General features: G+C 43.3%; 1 protein-coding gene across 3 annotated transcripts in view; it reads right to left on the bottom strand.

The window, feature by feature from the left end:
- Nucleotides 1-4000: 4000 nt before the first annotated feature.
- The window catches only part of NUP93 (nucleoporin 93), an 80291-nt gene continuing 65625 nt past the window's right edge, over nucleotides 4001-18666 (bottom strand). For all 3 annotated transcript variants that reach the window (XM_048078753.2, XM_048078754.2, XM_067004669.1), the window contains exons 11-22: nucleotides 18045-18210; nucleotides 17139-17232; nucleotides 15893-16084; nucleotides 15534-15660; nucleotides 15357-15429; nucleotides 14986-15030; nucleotides 13647-13763; nucleotides 12881-12999; nucleotides 10829-10946; nucleotides 10370-10453; nucleotides 9140-9268; nucleotides 4001-4232 (exon numbers count right to left, since the gene is read on the bottom strand). In XM_048078753.2, the coding sequence (XP_047934710.2) occupies nucleotides 4122-4232; nucleotides 9140-9268; nucleotides 10370-10453; nucleotides 10829-10946; nucleotides 12881-12999; nucleotides 13647-13763; nucleotides 14986-15030; nucleotides 15357-15429; nucleotides 15534-15660; nucleotides 15893-16084; nucleotides 17139-17232; nucleotides 18045-18210 (1375 nt within the window). In that variant the 3' untranslated portion in view covers nucleotides 4001-4121. The remainder of the gene's footprint in view (nucleotides 4233-9139; nucleotides 9269-10369; nucleotides 10454-10828; nucleotides 10947-12880; nucleotides 13000-13646; nucleotides 13764-14985; nucleotides 15031-15356; nucleotides 15430-15533; nucleotides 15661-15892; nucleotides 16085-17138; nucleotides 17233-18044; nucleotides 18211-18666) is intronic.

Here is an 18666-nt window from a genome sequence, read left to right on the forward strand (position 1 = left end):
ACCGCGCAGAGCAGGGCTGATTTCCTCCACGCGGCAGGGAAGGAAGCCTGGAAAGAGAAAAGAGGTGGTTATTCAGGCAGCTGCTGGCAACTTCACCTGGTGGGCCGAAGGGATCACTTCCCATCCTCCTCCAGACAGCAAATACCTGACCGGGACTAGACAAGCCAAGCACACACAATGATAACACTACAGATGCCACTGTGAAAATACTTAGAAGAGAGAGCATTACTGGGGGAAAACACCAGAACAATGAGCTGAGAAGAGGACAGGACCCACCAGTATCTGCCAGCTCCACGGCAGTTTGTAGGCAGGGACCTTCGAGGCACGTTTCAGCAGATTTTCTGCTTGTTGGCACATGGCAGCTAGCTGTCTTTATTAGCTCAATTTAGTTTTTACCAGCAGCCCACGATTAAGCTCTTGGCAGAGATTTAAATCCCCTCCTACTGGACAGGTAACATAAGCCAGACATTTACAATGAGCATTTCCAAATTTCCCTGCAATTCCCCTGTAAACCCAGAACGCATCAACCAAGACCTTGCTTGACAAAGGGCTTCAAGCTTTAAAAACTTCAAAGCTTTAAGCACTGTTACGCTGGTATCATGGCACTCACCGGTGTTTTACTACGGACGAGCCATGAGAACCACAGACAACAAACCCGGATGCCCTGCACATCGCTGCTGCATCTGTGCAGGGTCAGCACGCACAGAGACACGCGCCTGTCACCCTTTCAGTCCTCTCTAGCAACACCAGCGTGAGCTGCATTAGATCCCAACCAGCCAGCCACCCCCTAGGCTGCATTTCATCTTCTACCTGCAGAGTCCTTACTGCAGAGGATTAATCCTACAGCAGGAAAGGGCACAGGCCAATTATCCTAAATTTAATCTGCAGCATGAATCTGTGCATTTTTTTCTTTTTTTTTTTTTTGTGTACAGAGCTCCGCTGACTTCAGCGACATTTTGTCAGTTTATAGCAAGAATAAATTCAGCTCTCAGATGAGAACCCATTTCTGCCACTAACTCTGCCAGGCAAATCACACCCGCTGACTTGCTCAGATGCTCATTTTGGCCTTTGCAGGTTTGTCCAAGGAGCCCCAAGCCCTCTATATGCACAAGGAGCATTCCCAATGTCTCAATTATTTACACAAAGGAAGCAAAACCACGTCTTCATTGTGATACCCGGAGCAATGGCTACAAATCAGGAATTGTGCAAAGGACAAGCTGCAGCTCCACAACCTTTATGCAGGCTCCTACGGAGAATCTGGAATTATCGGTTTTAAAAGGGCCATGGTAAAGCTCACACCAAGGCACTCTCTTGCCCTCCTAGTCAACAGCCAGCTCTGTAGGACACGGATGACACTAGCTTGGGAAAGGAAATGAGAAAATGCTGCTCCAAGTAATTGCACATGGAAAATCGGGGTCACTCTTGATAGCCTTACATTACATATGCAAGAATTCCTCCCTGTTATAAAGGGAGTGGTCGGTGACAATACCTTCAAGCAGGCTGCTCCAAGCAACGTATGAATTTAATGACATCCCAAAAAAACCCTGCAGCAGATGAAGCTGAATAAATGAAGTTGAGGCATGAAGGTACAGAGGGTTACAAACTCCACTCCCGCAGCAGAACGTCTGGGTCGGAAACCTGAGGGAGCACGACCAGGTTGTTCTTTCCAGAAGAGCATGAAGACAGACGTCAGAAGGCGTGAGGTGAAGAGAAAACAGTGGCATCTGGAAAACCACAGGGGTGCCTTATTCAGCATCTACCTCAGTGCAGCAAAGCCGTGCAGAGGAGCCAGGCTTGCTGAGTCCAGGCTGGAGCCCGCTGCTCCTGGGGCCACGGGAGGACTGCTGTGCTGCAATACCCACCACCTGCACAGACCTAGGAAGTAATCACAGGGAATCAGCAGGAAGTAAATGAACCCCAACTGTCCACGGCACCTTCTGTTATACCTCTAGCCTCTCACATCTTGTCTCAGACAGTGCTGGGCCTTACCTCCACGGGGCTGGTCGCAGGGCTTGGAAACCCTGCAGAGGATTTGCTTCCTCTGCCAGCAGGTCACAGAAGGCCCTTCCAAGGTTTTAGGACAACGTATGAAACAATTCAGTTTCTGCTCAGCTTACGAAGGACCAGCCCAAGAGCTCAGCTGAGCAGGGGATGGCAGGAGAAAAACAAGGTCCCACAAACAGTAGCAATGAGAGCCGAGCCCCGCTGTCTGCACGGACAGGGCATTTCGAGGCAGGGCAGCCTCCCCCTTGCACAGCAGGCTCTGGCAGCGCCGTCCCTCTCGCTCGGGTCAGAGGCTGCCCAAGGACAGGCACGGGCCCGCCGGTCACTGCGGCGAGGTACTTTGGTGCTGGGAGTAACCTAGGGACAGGGGCTGAGTGCCAGCAAGGAAAATTAGGAGCTGGCTTTCTCCTGCAGGGCTGCACATGGGGCAACCAAGGCCAAGCAGGCTTCTCATCGAGCTTCAGGAGAGATGCCTTGCTCTGCCACCTACCTTCTGGGGATTCAGTCTCAAGAGCAGATGAATTTTGGAGCTGAGGTGCACTGAGAAGCATTCACACAAACGCCAGCAAAGTTATTCACCAGCAAAGCCCCCCACACTCACCTGCTGACACTGCTGGGCCCACCAGTACCTCCCAGCAACTCACCAAATCCCCCTCACTCGCGGGGTGATGTCCAGGCCTCTCATCCTCCCTTCCAGCAGGAGAAAGGACACGCTGCAGGACATGCTCCTGAGCCTGTCTGACCGACAGGGCTCCCCACTTCACCATCCTTCAGCCAAAAGAGCCTTGAGCATGCCACGGGACCTCTCAGTGCCACATGCAATCCCTAGCTATGCTGCTGGGGTCCCCAATAGCCAGCTTGCTCATGCCATGAGACATGTTTTGGGGTGGTTTGGCAAGCCATTCCTGTTGAAAAGGTTGGCTAGATTGACACTGCAACTTTTTTGGTAGAGAAACAATGAGGAAGTCAGTCAAATATCCTTCAGCGCAGGTTACACTTACTGCAAGAATTGGACATTAATTCTCCCCCACAATAATTCAACATGCAAAGGCTGAAATCAGCTCCTACATTTTGTTGCCTATCCAGGAGTGCACATGTTCTCATATCCCAGTAATACAAATGGAGTGAGGGTAAAACAGCAGCAGTGCCGAAGGGTAGGTGTGTCGGGAGCAGTAAGAGCTGTAATTACCATTCCTCCCATTTCATTTCAAAGCTATAGTCAAGGCAGCTACATTCAAGCTGCAGGAAAAAAAAAAGCTTGTAACATAACAGGGCTTTCACACCAATTTAATTGTAGCTCAAAACATTTAAACTATGCCAAGGAGCCATAATTTAATGCACCTCACTTGAATGGGACACAGGTTTCCCACAGAACCAAGAGCAGTACCTGTCCCTGCCCACAGCACCCACACAGACTCCTGGGGCAGCTTCCTTGCTTCCCCTGGGGAACTCAATACGGGACCATTTTGAACTCGACTGTTAAAAACCCATGTGCCAATTACAAAACGTCTCCTATCCAGATATACCTGTCCCCAGTCCCAGCTGTCCCTGCAAAAGCTTGAGCAGAGCTCCAGGATTTGCAAAGCTGTGTAAACGTGAGGCACCCAACAATTTAAACATAAATGAGTCTGCAGCACGCGGAGCTCACCTGCATCACAAACACTCCTCCCCACAAGACAACGTTACGGACTGACAGCAGCACGCCACGTGTGGTGTATCAAACAGATTTGCGACATTTAACATGCATCCGAAAAAACAAAACTCCAAAAATTTCCCAACTGTACGTTGAGCATTAAATCAAAGTTCTTACTCCGCACTTCCTCTTCTGCTACAAAATGGTTCATTTACCTCCCTGCTGCAGAACTGACTTCTCTCTGCACGGCCCGCTTACTCACCGAGAATGATTTTCTAAATATAAACCAATTTAAAACAAAATTAATAAAAACGTAAAAACACAAAAAAAAAAATCAGTGAAAATGAAAATGTCAAAAACAAATAGAAATCAAAGAAATTTATTTCCATCAACAAAAATACAGAATACAAAATGGCACTGGTCCCACCCCTGAACGCACTAACGACAGGCACAGGTTGCTGCAACCCTAGGAAAAGCTGCTCTGCTAGTTCATAAGGACCTCCATTTGCACCAGTCTTGCATTTGTGTCTCCAGACGTTCTGTAAGGGATCATTCCAGCAAACGTTATCAGTGCGCGAGCTTGAGATCGAAGTTGCTAGAATAGAAAAATAAAGTACAGTTACTGTAGTATCTAAAACACCCTACAACACCATGAAAGCTGAGTTAGACACGAGTTAAGCACTTGCCTTTTCAAACAAGCAAGTATAATGTTTATACTCAGAACTGCTCTCTGGGTAATATAACTCCACATTGGGATGGAAATCTAATTTGTTTCCCTTTCCAACCATTATAAGCATGGTGAGTCGCCGACTCGCTTAAAAAATGCCCATTTATTTAAAATTACCCAAGAAAAAAATGTTTTCAAGTATCTGGAGCATCACTGTACTGCAATCATCTTCAATCTCTGCACGAAACGGTCCATCCCTGGGCAACACGATTCTTTCCCACTTGGCAAAATAACAATAAAAGGAGGATTCTGCTGAAATGCTGCATTACCACCCTCAAAGCACAAGCACTAGAAACAAGCTGGCAGTGCTACGCGCACCTTGAGATCTCCGGCCTCACCTACAACATACTGACAGCTCTTCAACCTGTGGAGGTTTGGCTAGAGTAACCAAAACATCTTCTTGTGCACCCAGGAGGCTATGTCGCAGGTGGAATTCAGGATTTTTTTTCCCCATTTTTTTCCCCATTAATAGATTAAAGGGAAAAATCAATCCAACAGCTGGCAGGCATCAGAAAGATACAGAAGCTCTGAATTTTTATGGCAGACCGTGTAGATCGTTTTGTTTGCTTGCAGTGTTTTCCTTCTTAAATATTAGACAGCTCTGAATTACTCTCCTGGAAGATCCTACTGCTCAAATCCTCCCTCAATCTGCTGACTGAAGGGAACACCGAAGCAACGCTGGTTGTTGTGGGCACGCAGGCGGTGAATCTGACAGCAGGGAGTGACAAACCGAGGAGTGAGTGAAGCCCGTTACGTGGCCGGGAACAGTAACAAACACCAGCTCTGATATCCATCTGGGCAATTCTACCCCGTCTTCAGTGTGCTGTTAAACCAGTTGGTTACCCAGCGGCAACTGATGAGCTTTGTAAGCTGATAACAGGAAAAGCTGGGTTGCTCACCCGATAGGATTGTTTCAAGACGCTGGCTAAATGCTGCTGATTCAGCCGAGCAAAAAACCTTCAGCTTTATGCACGGGGTAGGGAAGTCAGTTTTATTTAGCACTGAGATCACAGCCGTTTCATTTCGTGTTTCCACTACTAAGCTGTCTGAAAGAGAGCTATGACTGTCTGCAAAGCCCCAGGGCCTGGCAGAAATACAGGGCAGAGCTCCTACCTCGGGTCGTATTCCTGTCTGGCCAAGGACAAATACCTGGAGCTGCACAGAGCAGGGCAGCGTAGCACTCCTCCCTTCACATGCTGCAGCTGAGGAGTGGCAGAAGGCAGAACAGCACAGCAGGAGCCTCGTGAACAAGAAGCAGGATGGAGTCTGACCCCATTGCTCCAAGCTTCCAGGGCGGTTTCCAGAGCTGCTACCACCCAGTTAACACCAAGGTACTGCCTGCTTAACAAGGTGCCTTAAAAATCAGTTTCAGTGATGGTCAACGTTTCTCTTTTACTGCTTCCAAATGGGCTGCACAGAGTTGTGTACACCACTTGTAACCTGCAGTGTTTCAGGGGACATCAAAATAGCTGGTGGGTGAATAACGCACATCGAGTTGTCTGGCTCTTAATTAAATCTTAAGAGGCAAAACTTCCCACTGTGACTAAAAAGGCTCAGGAGCAGCGTGAATTACTGTTCCCTTTACCTTTTTGGTAGCAATGATGTTGGAGCCAGTCTATTTTTAAAAGTCAAAACAAGAGGAGGGGTTGCAAGCAGCAGTCCTTCGGGAAGCAAGAACAGGGGTTTGCAGAGGTTAAGAGCAGCCCAGAGGTCTGCATGTTCTGGTGGCTGTAATTACTTAATGAACGTGAAAGTCACTTGTGATTTAAATTAAGACCACAAACGAACCTGAATTCCATTCCTTTCATGACCTAATTTTGCCACCCAGATAACGCCCTTGGGCTGCTGCAGGGGGCTAGTCACCCCGGACCAGGCGGGGGAGCTCAGGCACTGCTGTCACACACTGGTGGCATCTGGGTCACGGCTGGCAGCGACAGCTTCCAGCACCGCAGTCCGGGCTCGCTGCAATCTTTGCCTGAAATCTGACAAAGTGGATCAGGCCAAGTGGGACAGGACTTTGCTCCCTCATTCCCTAAGCTAATTAATGTGTGAATGTGTGTATATGTATATATATGCGTATGTGTGCGTCAATATATAGCACATATACATATACATATATATGTATAAAAGACTCAAAACATAGCATAGGTAATTTCTTTGTGAAAAAAAGATTAATAAAAACTCAGCTCTGAGTCCAAACTTGCTGATTTCTAAATACAGCACATTTTATCTTTGAAATTGAATAGGAGATGTTTTAGCAGAGAGCTTTACCGGGTCACAGAGCTCTAGAGGTACTTCTCCCTCTCCATCCTGCCCCTGCTGTTGGGTCCACACGGTTCCTGCAAAACTCCCTCTGCTCCCTACCTGTCACAGCAGGGTCCCACTTCGGGCAGTCAGCAGAGTAGTGCTGGGCACCGGAGGGCAAATTTAAGAGCTGAATGTTCCTACGCGGGGGGACTCTGCTCCCTGCTACGTGAAACAAGCCTCAGACTTGGAACAGCTACTACCTCGTGTTTTCAAGTTCCTCTGATGAATCTCTCTGCTCGGTTTGAATCTCTCTGCTCGGATGGATGTAGAGAAAGCCTAGGGATTTCAAAGACCTGCTCGAGGAAAGGTGCTTTTTTTGCTTGCACTGTCTACTGGGCAATGCACTGAGACCGTTAAAGCTTCTGGAAGACCACACAGTGTTAGTGACTTCCCCCCAAATTTCCTTCCTTGCAGAGAAAGGAAAAGCTGCCTTTTCCCCAGGGAAGTTCAAAAGAAGAAACTTGCCGAGCACAGCCTGCAGAAGCTTGTATCTGCCATCTCTGCTCAGCTGAATGGGGAAGGTTTTGCTGAAGGATCACCTCCCCATGTTCGAAATGCCCTCATTTCTTCCCACCTCTACATCCCCCAGCTGTTTCCCAGGCAGGGAAACTGGCACGATCTAGCTTCCCACTCCCACATTGTCAGAGGAGATTCAGCAGGGTAAGACAACAGGGGAGCATGCCTTAAAGCTATCCTTAGCCTACCTTCCATGTGTCCCTGCCCGATATTTTTCTGCGCATGCAAACCAGGCAGCTGGGAGCTTCAAGCCTATAGATTTTTTTCCAGCTAATCCTACACCAGAAGATTCATGCTCCCTTCTGACATTATAATCACTCAACTATTTCTCTTATCACATCCCTGACTACAGAGGCAGCGGGCACTTGTTCCCTCTGATGGTTAAGCACTGCTTTGTGTTCTGCAGCCAGAGATCCACGAGTCAGACTCAGTGTCCTCTACCACAAGCGATGCCCTACTGCTACGAGATCCCACCGCAAGGCCAGCAGCTTGATTAACAAAACTTCATGCCTGAAGAAGAAAACTTTCGAGGGTGTTGAGCTCGATAAATCAGCTGTCATGCTACTCACACTGAGATGACACCTGACAGGGTAACACCCAAACAGAGGTGGTAGATGTTTCTACGTAAGGCACAACACTGCAATCACAAAACTGAAATAAAAGGCTCACTTGAAAAGCAAGGAGCTCAGGCTGTTCGCTCAGAGCCATCCTTGTGAACCCACAGAGCAGGTAACAGACTGCATTAGCCTGGACTCACAACAGAATTTAAGGTGGGGAGAAGCCTAAGCAGCATGCATCCTTCTCCTATTTTGCTAGTCTAGAGTCCAAGTGCAGTTGCAAGGCAGGATCCTGTAACTCACACACGGGCTGTACCCCAAAGACAAAAGCTGCATCGTTAACTCCAAACTTTCATTTTCTACTGCAATTTAAAAATGCTACAAAGACTTTCACCAATATTGAAATTCAGAGGTGAAAGGCACTTTTGCAGATGTCTGAAGCCTGGATAAAAATCTGGCCGATGCCCAAGTTGTTTTTCATTCTCAAATAGGAGCTGATACATAATTCCTGATCTATAGGACAGGATGAGTGCTTCGGCCTTGATTTTTAAGTGCCTATGACAGCTTTAATATAGTAAGAGCTATGAGACCAAAACCCACGGCAGCTAAGCTGAGCACATTTTTGCTTTAGGGAGTATTTACAGGTGAGTGCCCACACACCAGTCTGTGTCCTTTAAGTGGTGTTATTAAGAGATCCCCATTTCGTGGCTGAAGGTGCAGCCTTCCATCCGTGGATGCAGGAAATGCTTCAGCAGCAAGTCTAGCAGTTAAGTCCAACCCAACTTTGTCAGCCGTTTAAACCAGACAGCCAGACCAAGCACCTCAGCACCTGAAAGCTGCCCGCACTGCTGCAAAGACAGGAGAACGACACTGGCAAACCACTACAGCCATCCACCAAGTGAATATATCTGAAGGTCTTGGTGTGTTGCCCATGGAAATTTGAAATGTCTTTGAAAATGTCTGTCTGTGCCATTATGGAAGCAAGCCAGGGAGAGGAGTGAAGTGCCTTTCCCCGAGAAATAAGTTTTGCACGAAGAGGGCACTAACTCAAATGACAGAGGTGGAAATCTGGTTCTTGAAAATCAGCTCAAGTTTAAATCGTTTCACATATGTTAATTACTGAAGATCCCACCAAGAAGCAAAGGGAATGCTTATTTCTTCTTTCTAGGATATATATTGTTATATATTGTTAGTTAGCCCTGTGCCATGTAGAGCATTACCCTTTCTTTACACAAAGGTGAAGTTACAAGAGACTGGCCTCAGGACAAGTAACTGAAAAGGCTAGTTGCTTGAAACCAAAGACTGTTAGAGGTGCCCAGTTAAAGCCCAATCCCTTGAAAGTCAGGGGAAACGAAAGTAGGAAAACTTGTCAGACAGTGAGGATTACAATCTTACCGAATCTCTGTCTTCCATTACACGCTGGGGTCTGGCAGGAGTGGCAGGGCTTGTGCCTTTCATCCGCTTATACTGGGTGAACAAAATATTCATGGTTGCAAGCAGGACCTCGGATAAATTGTGCCTGATCTACACAAAGGAGAGAAAAAAAAGATGTATTGCAATGAAGAGCAGGTTGGCAGAATCATTAGCACTGCTCAATGACATCAGGAAAAGAAGCAATGAGAGTTGTGGCTGATAATTCCTTATGTAACAGTCATACATTTAATGGTTACCCCTACCAGGACTGCATGACCTGGCAAAAAATGTTATCCATAGTCTTGGGACAGGCATGCATAACAGCTGCATCTTCATGTTGGGCAGCAACAGTCCAGATAAAACCCAAAACACTTGAATACACACACAAGAACACCCAAACACTCAAATACAAACAAGCGCTGTCTAAGAGAAGTTCCTAAAAAGAAGTTCCACCTTCCAGTTAAAACAGTCCAAGAGCAGTAATAGACTTCCACTTAGGTTGTAGATGCACACTCAGAACAGTAGAGGTGAAAGGCTTTGTTTTCTGGTAAATAGCTAAGGAAATGTAATGCCGAGGAAAGAAAAAACCTGATGCCATCAGCTGTACTAAGAGGATAATTTCCCAAGTTTTCCAAGAGCATACTGCGTATTCAATTTACAGCCCAAGGATTGCACAGCATCCCAGAAAACAAGTCCTGCTCACAATCACTGGTGCACGATTCATTGCTACACATAAGCAAACTAACAGAACTGAGAGCAAATCTTTACTTTTGCACAGTTGCTCTGTCTTAGGCTGCTGTTCATTTGCCTGACACTCCTCCATTCATTTCCCAGGTGACACTAACTGGTAGAGTAGCTTCTTTCAATTTAGTGCGATGCACAATAAATGAGGTTTGGAGAGCAGAGGCAATTATTACTATTAGAACCCAGGTGTTGTTCCACAGAGATGAATCTAACTAAGCAAGTTCAAAACTATTCAGATCTACAGACTCCTTCTGCAAAGTGGAGAAGAGATTTCTGAGCATGGTTTGTAGTGCTCCAAAGAGCAGCGTTACAGAGAAAGAGCAGCAATCCAAGAGTCTACTTCCATCAATACAAAATAATTCCATCCTATTTCCCTTTAAAGAATAAGAATGATGAGATTAAACAGTTTTAACATCCTTTTAACAAGGAAAAGTATTTTGGAAGCTAAAAACAAGAGACACTACTTACTTCGTCACTGAAATTCCGGAAGGCTGCAACTCTCTCCTCCACGCAATCTTGGCTAAGAGGTACAAGCTTTAGGCGTTCGATAATCTTCAAAAAGAAAAGCACAAATCAGGGTAGACAATCAATGCTCTATATATTCTATACTAGTAAAGTACGTTTTTGAAGTGTTAATGAAATGCTCCCAATTCCATTCAAGAGAATCGGTTCATTGTTATTTACTGGTTTATGCCCTGACTTTGCTGAGGAGGAGAAATATTTTGTTCAAGGATTAGAAAATATTTCCAGAAAGATCTTCCCGATTATCAAGCAACAAGAAAGAAGCACATTTTTAAATTCCTATAGCATTGCAGCACCTTCTAACTCATTAAATGTAATTTTTTATTTTAAGTGGTGTTATGAGACATCCTGGGTTTTCAAGGGCATTAGTAAGGCTGCACTTCAAACAGAACTCTTGAAACTTACATCAAAGGCCCTGTCAATGTGACCGGCATGATATTCATCAAAAAACATGATTAAGTCTAGCAGAAGGTAGAACGTGGAGTCAATGGATTTCTTTGCACTTATCCCCTGAGCTTTGTACCTGAAAGAAAATGTTTTACAATTTTATTGTGCAAAATGGCAACCACTTATAAGCATGCACTTGCAATTCTTTGAAGCAGAGACATCAAGCACAAGTACGGAAGGCATCTAACAAAGGACAACTTCAGTTTTTCTTAACCAAGAGGCAGAATTTTCACAGGTTTTGGCTTTTCTTAAAAATCCTTTTAGTCGCTTTTAATTTTCCATCAAATCCAGCATTTGTCTCCTTTTCAATGTTTACACTTTCCATATTCACGGAGAAAACAGTGACAGAAACTCGGGCCCTACAAGGCAAGTGCTGAACAAGGCTGTTTAACACGCTGGTTTACAGCAGACAATTCAGCAGCACAACCGCCTGCTTCAGGCAAAAAGCTAAGAAATGGATTAGATGCTTCCGCATGCTCTCTCTCTAGTTACACTTGCCAGAAGATGACTTGGAGAGCTGTCTGATTGCTCTTCTAACAGCACAAGCAGCTCAGAAAGAAGCTCCTTCCTCAAAGTAATAGTAAGGGTGGTCAAATGCATGGCACACACCAGCCTCGGCTGCTGCAGGAGGAAGCCAGATGCCCCCTCAGCCTTTTCTGTTGGGTATCTTCCCTGCTCCTTCAAAACACCACAAGAACGCGCAGAGAGCTCAGCGCCCAGAGGTGCTGACTGCAGCACAGCTCATGGAGAAAGGCCCCAGTTACCCCGATGAGCTAATCAGGACTGTTCTGGCTTTGGAATCAGTAAGGTTTGCTGCTGTAAAGTGGCATTATTGAGCAGTAATATTTGGTGCTCTCACACAGATCAAAGCAAGTACCAAAACAAAGCCCATTACAGCCTCTGCTGAAGCTTAAACTCAAACCATAGGTTTAATTCTCCTTAATGTTTGCTGGAGCATGAGGCTCTTGCTAAGTCAATACGGCACCAATTTTCGCTCTGTTTCCAGCCTAGCTAAAGGAAAGAAAGGCTGACTGAAGGAGTGGACTGGCAAATGTCACTTGTCAAAAGAAGAAGGGCAAAGGCGCCTGGCTGAAATCAATACATTCTTCTATTTGTCTTTGCAACTTCGGAGTGCCTGCAAGCTTGCTTGGTTTATTTTTATTCACGAAAACATTTCAGGAAAAAGCAGCAAGACATTTCTCACAGGCACCTAGATCTTGCCCTAGTAAAATATGGGAATTGTCCGTGGCAATCACTGTGACAAGATGCATCAAAAGAAGATGATTAAAAAAGTCCCAAAGCTATTTTGCAATTATTACCTTTCAGAAGCAGAGAAGCAGCTTATTCCTAACTTCTAGCTGCTAATGAATCTTGAGCACTGATGTCTCTTAAGCGCGTAGCCTAATTAACACACTGACACTGCAGATGATATTCCTTTTGGTCACTTCCACATCTTGTTCTTTTTTAAGCACTGCACTTTTCTAAGTAACAGGTTGTGGAAATGAGGTCTGTTTATGATAGTCACATACACGCTCAACTTAAATGTCCCCTTTTTATCTTGCAAGCAGTTCATTAAAGCAGCAGCAAAACAAAGTTTTCCAACAGCCCAACTCCCTGCTTTGCTGTTACAACTCAGAATTACTGGGTTTGTAGCACTCTCCTAATACTGTTTCCAACTATGGAATTGTGTGCAATGAATCTGCAACTTTTGCTTATGATACTTTGTTTTTAAAATCACCTAAAATACTTAATTCATTTTATTTAGTGCTCCTTAATAGACTCTATCTGCCAGGTAGCAATCCTGTAAATATTTTTTCCTTATTCACCTACAGATAAAGCTTCTTGACATGTTTACCCGGCCTGCCTCTGAAGACTACCTTCCTGGTTTCAGTACTGCAAACCATTGCAAGCAGGACAGGGTAAATTGTCATCTTTTTTGTCTTCCTGAATACCTTGCTGCAGATACGAGCCTTAGGCTGACTCGGGTTGGGTCCTGACCCCTTGTCTTACCTCTCTGCAATCGAATGGGCCATGTTCTTCAGCCGCTCTTTGTTCGACTGGGGAGTGCTGATCTGAGGAACGATGGGGCTGAGAAGCTTGTTCATCAGTTCTAAAACTTTGTCGGGGTTCTGTTGAGGTTAAGGTTGCACACAAGTAAAAGGAACATGACAGGATGTTAAAGTCACTGAAAAAGCAGAAAGGTTATATCCAGTGGTGCCCTGTGCATCCTCAGAGATGTCTCCCTCCCACAAAGAGTCAACATCACTTTAGCTGTAAACAACGTAATGCTGTTAGCTCATGTGAAATAGTACTGAAAAAAGAACCATACAGCATTTAATTTCCCCTCCTAAGACACTGGCTATTGCTGTAACCCCCCTTTTTTTTTTCAAATATATTTCAAAAGGAAACAGGAACTCACTACAAAGCCCAGCTATTTTAGAGTTCAGTTCACTACCAGTTCAATTGGAAGAGTACACCCCAGGTAAGTCACTTTACTAGCCAGGGTAACATCATGCACAGGGCAACCAGTACAATAGATGACACTGATCAAGAACCCGGGGTGTCCTAAATCAGAATGGCTTCGAGAACAACCTATCCACGTTTTCTCAAAGAAACCCTCTTTAAGCAGAAAAAGGCTCTGCTCAAACTGCACAAATAGTCTACTGGAATAAGGTAAATCAATGAGATTACGTTTAACCTCCTAATCACAGGGAATGTGTTCGAAAAAAATGGTGAACCAAGTACTTATTTAAGGCACCACATAGAAGATAGTTACCTTTGCAAGGTCATATAGTTTTGCAGCTTCTTCAAACAATCCTTTATTTTCTGCTGCAGAAGCCACTTTGTTAATGATAGGTTTTGTGTCACTATTAAACTTGTCTATCACTCCCGGCTACAGAGATGAGACAAAATGAAAGAAGAATAGAGAAGAGAAATCAGAATGCTTAAAATTCCTTAATATTCTGTCAAGTGTATTTCAAGACAATGAATATTTTACATGTTGGATTATAACTAGAATGGCCTGTACATTTCCATGGGAACGAGCAAAAGGACATTGTTAAAAATAGAAGGAGCTCTTGTGAGACTTTCTCCAAAGGGGTCAGCATTGAGACATTTGCAGTTTCTACGTTATTCAAAATGACCCAGACAACAGGTCAAATGATATATTATTTTAATTTGCTGATGACATATTACAGGGAAGAAGAAAATATGGAAACCTTCTGCATATAACATGCCAGAATCTCCAGGGTTGCTGTTTGTGTATATTGACTTGATAGATTGCAAGTTAGATTTTACACTGACAAAAGAAAGTGTCACAAGAACTTTAAATGAAACAATAAACAAGTATAATAGAAGAGATGAAAAAGGCAATAATATCTGGAAAGGAGTTTACCGTACTTAAGGATGTAAAAGTAAGATTATCAAGAAGAATTTATTTTAAAACGGTGATTGCTAAATTCTGGTTTCATACTAAAGAAACACAAGAATACAATTACATTTAAAATGAATTGATTAAAATCAAGCAAACAGGACTCATCACCAACACTATAATCTAAAAAATTATATGTCTTGGAAAGAACAGTGAAATGAAAAATAATTGGTGAAGATTACTGAGTTAATCTAATGTGTGCAATCCCATGGCTTTTAAACCAACAGAACAAAAACATGCAAAAGAAACCCCTGCCAGAAGTCACTTTTTTTTTTTTTACTTTTGATAGTGGCAATGATTGCAGCATGAGCCGTAACCTTAAATTTTAACTGATTTTGGAGTCTGCTTGATGTATGAAGCAGAATAAGTTGCTGCAGTGCACAGTAAAACTTCACTGATTATCCAAAATGTTCTATTACTTGCATGCACTCTCCTCTTTACAGGCAAAACCTTAAGGCTTCCTTTATCTTCTAACCATGTAAGCAGTGATGTAACCTGTGACAGCAGGTCATGGATTATTCTATAAAAGGATACGATACTTGAAAAAAACAGTATTTATTCAAACACGGCAATAATTTGACTGGTGAAAAATGAAGAAAAGCTGGATAATCTCATAACTACTTCGGAAATCACATGTGATTTGTACTTTTTAGTATTAAAATAGACACGTCAGTTATTAACTCACCTTTCTACTACCATCATTTTCCAGCTTTCCAAGAATCATGTCGAACTATATCCACAGAGATGTAAAGTAGCAAAAAAGAAAACAAAAACAGAGAGATGAATTGCATATATTTCACAACGTATTTACTAAGTACAAAAATGCAGTTGTGGGTGAATGAAAAACAGGGACTGATGTCAAAATTAGTATTTGTATGTAAGTACACAAAAAGACCTGATTAAGTATTTTAAACATACTACCATTGCTATCATCTCCCCCTCAGCTAGGTCTGCATCAGGCAAAAGGAATAAACAAAGGCTGTCTTGCCTAAGGAAGTGTTCAATCAAGAAATGAATTTCAATTTAAGTGAGAAAGTACAACACGGACCAGCATACCTCTCTGCTTTCGATTACTAGTTCGCTAACACAACGCAAGAACATATTCTCTCCTTGGCTGTCCTTCTCGTTCCTACAAAACAAACAGGAGGAGGGAGGAGTTTTTACAAGGACTTCCCAGATAATAACTAAGTAGCATCGCTAGAAGAAAAATGAGAGAGACATACAGGCTCCTACCTGAGAAAGTAAAAATACTGCAGGGCTTCTCTTGGATCCGTTGATTCAAATTTCCGGGTGTAAAGCATCAGAAGCCGCACAAAATTGAGACGCCTAACAGCGGGAGGGTCACCAACCTCATGGCTTACTGCAACGTCAGAAACATCACAATTGGAGTAGGTAATGCCAGCAAATGTTGCTCTGATCTTCATCTCAACTTAGTCAGAGACAAAATCCAGAGCTCTAATGCAACTAAAACGATTAACTTTTAGGACATTGTGCTGATAAATGTTGTTTGGTCAGTTACATAGAGCTGCGGTGTCTACAGGGTGCTACAGGGGCTCAAAAATATTCCATTATTGTAAACGTGCAGGACTTACATAGCTGTGCGCTCTGCCCAGAAGATTTCAGGAGCAATTTTAACTCAAACAGGACCAAAGCAACATGAACAGCATGACAACGCAAACGCTCTGTCCGAAATAGAAAAGCAATCGCAGCTTCGAACTGTGCTGTCAAGAACAATACTTGGAAGTAGAGGAAAGGCTGGTGGTTCACTGCAAAATGTGATTCACCTGAGAAAACAAATACACACGCACAGAGCTAGTGAAAATGGTTTCACAATCAGATCGCTGACACGGGATGCTTCTTGTCACAATGTATGTTTATTCAGTGACAACAGAAATAAACACACTAGACAAAACTGAATACCTAATCACACATCAGTGGCCTATTTATAACTGTTCCTCTGCAAATATATCCTCAAAGACAAGCCATAAAAACATTCAGGAAATGAAAGAATAAAGTTACTCAAAAAAGTTCCTTCTTTTCTTTCTTTTCAGACAGCCATCAAGTCTGACTGCAACAGATTCTCTATTGGCCACAACTTTATGTCTTCATTTATGTGTATGCCAAGCAGACCAAATAATGTTATAAACCTGGATTTTCCTACTCAATGACACCAATAGTAGCTTATTATATTTCTTTTCCATTCAATTTTATCTGGGTGTAAGTCAAGCTGCAAACTACAAAGGTGTAGAGAATCAAATTGTGTATGTTTCTGATGGTCCAAATGACCCATGTTTCATTGATCAAAAGATGGTGATGCACAAAGATACTCTCTTGGGCCATGGTTGTTCCTAAAACTTTCCAAAGTGTAAAGAACTGTGATTTGGATCCCTTGCAGATTACAAACGATAATTTAAGGGAAACAATGAACAATGGATGTATGCAGAGAAAAGCTTTGGAAAGACATGCCTGCATTAGGTAATCAACGCTGTTCTCTTCTGTATTTTAAAACCTGGAAGCTTTGCTAGAAGACCTTCGCATATATATGGTGAAGGAAAGCAAGCCGTAATTTATAATGGATACAGCCCAAACAACAGTAGCGTTGTTTATCTATGAATATTCACCCTCTGGAGTGCTGAGAACACACAGAATTCTTTCATCATGTCTTACTGAAATCTGCCATTCCTCTAGGGAAAATCGCTGCTCATGAACACTCTAAAGATGCCTGTGACGGAGAGCTAGAGGCTTTATGTGCAGTCCAGGGTTTGTGTAATAACAATTGGAAAGTGCCCTAAGGAGAAAAGCAGAACCTCAGTGGCACATCTCTTTGGGGTTTCTTACCATAGTCCTCTAGCAGCTGCTTCTGGAACTGTGATAATGTTAATCGGTCTTGTGGAGAGCTTGCACCATCGTCATCAAAACACACTTGGTTCAGCTAAAAACATCCAAAAAAAAACCCAACATGTTTCCACTTCACCTTGCACAAGGGATGCATTGAGAAGATATTTGTTCCAACTGAAGCCCTGTCAGGTTTTGACCAACTGATTATAAATTACTAGTCACAGCAGCAGGTCCATCTGTTGCTGGGAAGCAAAGTTCTCTAACACAGTAGCAGCGGAAATACATGCAGATACAACCCAAGGGTCCTTTTGCTTCCGTTCATTCCGAACTTGAATACAGGGACTCGGAATACCCACTGATAATTAAAATTGTTTTCCCCCCAGTCTTAAATATATCATTTTATTCCCTCTCTTCAATGGGTACTGACCAGTATTCATCGTGCCTCCAAAACTCTAAGAACTTTGCCTATTGGAGACAAGGACATTGTCTTCCTATCAATTGACACTGACATTTCAGCCATAATCCATCCAGAAAGGAAAATTCACAATGGATCCTCACTGTAGCAAGCTAACGCTAGTTGTAAAAACAGCTGATGAAGATCAGTGTGAAATAAAGAACACGACACTTCCAGAAAAGAAGTGTCCCATGTGAAATAAAGAACATGACACTTCCAGAAAAGAAGTATCCCCAGGTTAGCACCTGGATAGTACAGAGGGTAAGAGTAGCCCAAGGACTCGAGTTCCCAGCCCTTCACTATCTGCAGGCCAAGTCACATATATTATAGTGGTGAGAAAATGGACCTGGAATTAAGGGAGGTTCGCAGAGCTGACATGTAGCATCATACAGACTTGTTCTTAAAAAAGAAAAGCAAACAAAACAAACAACAACCCCAACATCCACACTTACTTTTAGCCAAAGATAATCTTCCGTTTTATCAGCAACTTCACTCTGGTTATCTGTAATGTCACAACGGCCAATAATACAATAAACAGCCCTCTTGTACGGGTCAGTGTTGTTCCTCAGAGCTCGTCTGTAATGGAGACGAAGCTTATTTTCTGTGGCAGCAGATAATCTAAGGGAAAAAATTGAACGAAAAATACAAGGGATTTAGGAGAAGATATAAAACCCACTGCCCCCTGTCTGAGGAGATCTGGACAGAAACCAATATAAAAAGCTGCATATTCACAGCAAAAGCATACTGGAAGATGTTTCTTGCACTATTTACAATTGTAGGTAAAACTATCATTTGCTAATTTAATTGTCTAATTAAAATTATGAGGATCATCTTCAAATGCCCATTGCAAGAAAAATCAGAGGACAATCACTTTTGGAGGGCATTAATATTGTGGTTGGTGAGATATTGTCTAACCCTCTGCAATTTCAACATTTCAGAGAATGTTAGTTTTGAAACACATACTTTACATTTTTTCAGACAATTCTTTCACTGTGAAGATTTCTAGACATCAAAGCCAAAAAATTAAAATATGCGCACTTTTAACATGTAATTTAGGTAGGTAATAAAAACACC

The sequence above is a fragment of the Anser cygnoides genome, chromosome 12 (genome assembly GCF_040182565.1).
Source record: "Anser cygnoides isolate HZ-2024a breed goose chromosome 12, Taihu_goose_T2T_genome, whole genome shotgun sequence".
Lineage (NCBI taxonomy): Eukaryota > Metazoa > Chordata > Aves > Anseriformes > Anatidae > Anser > Anser cygnoides.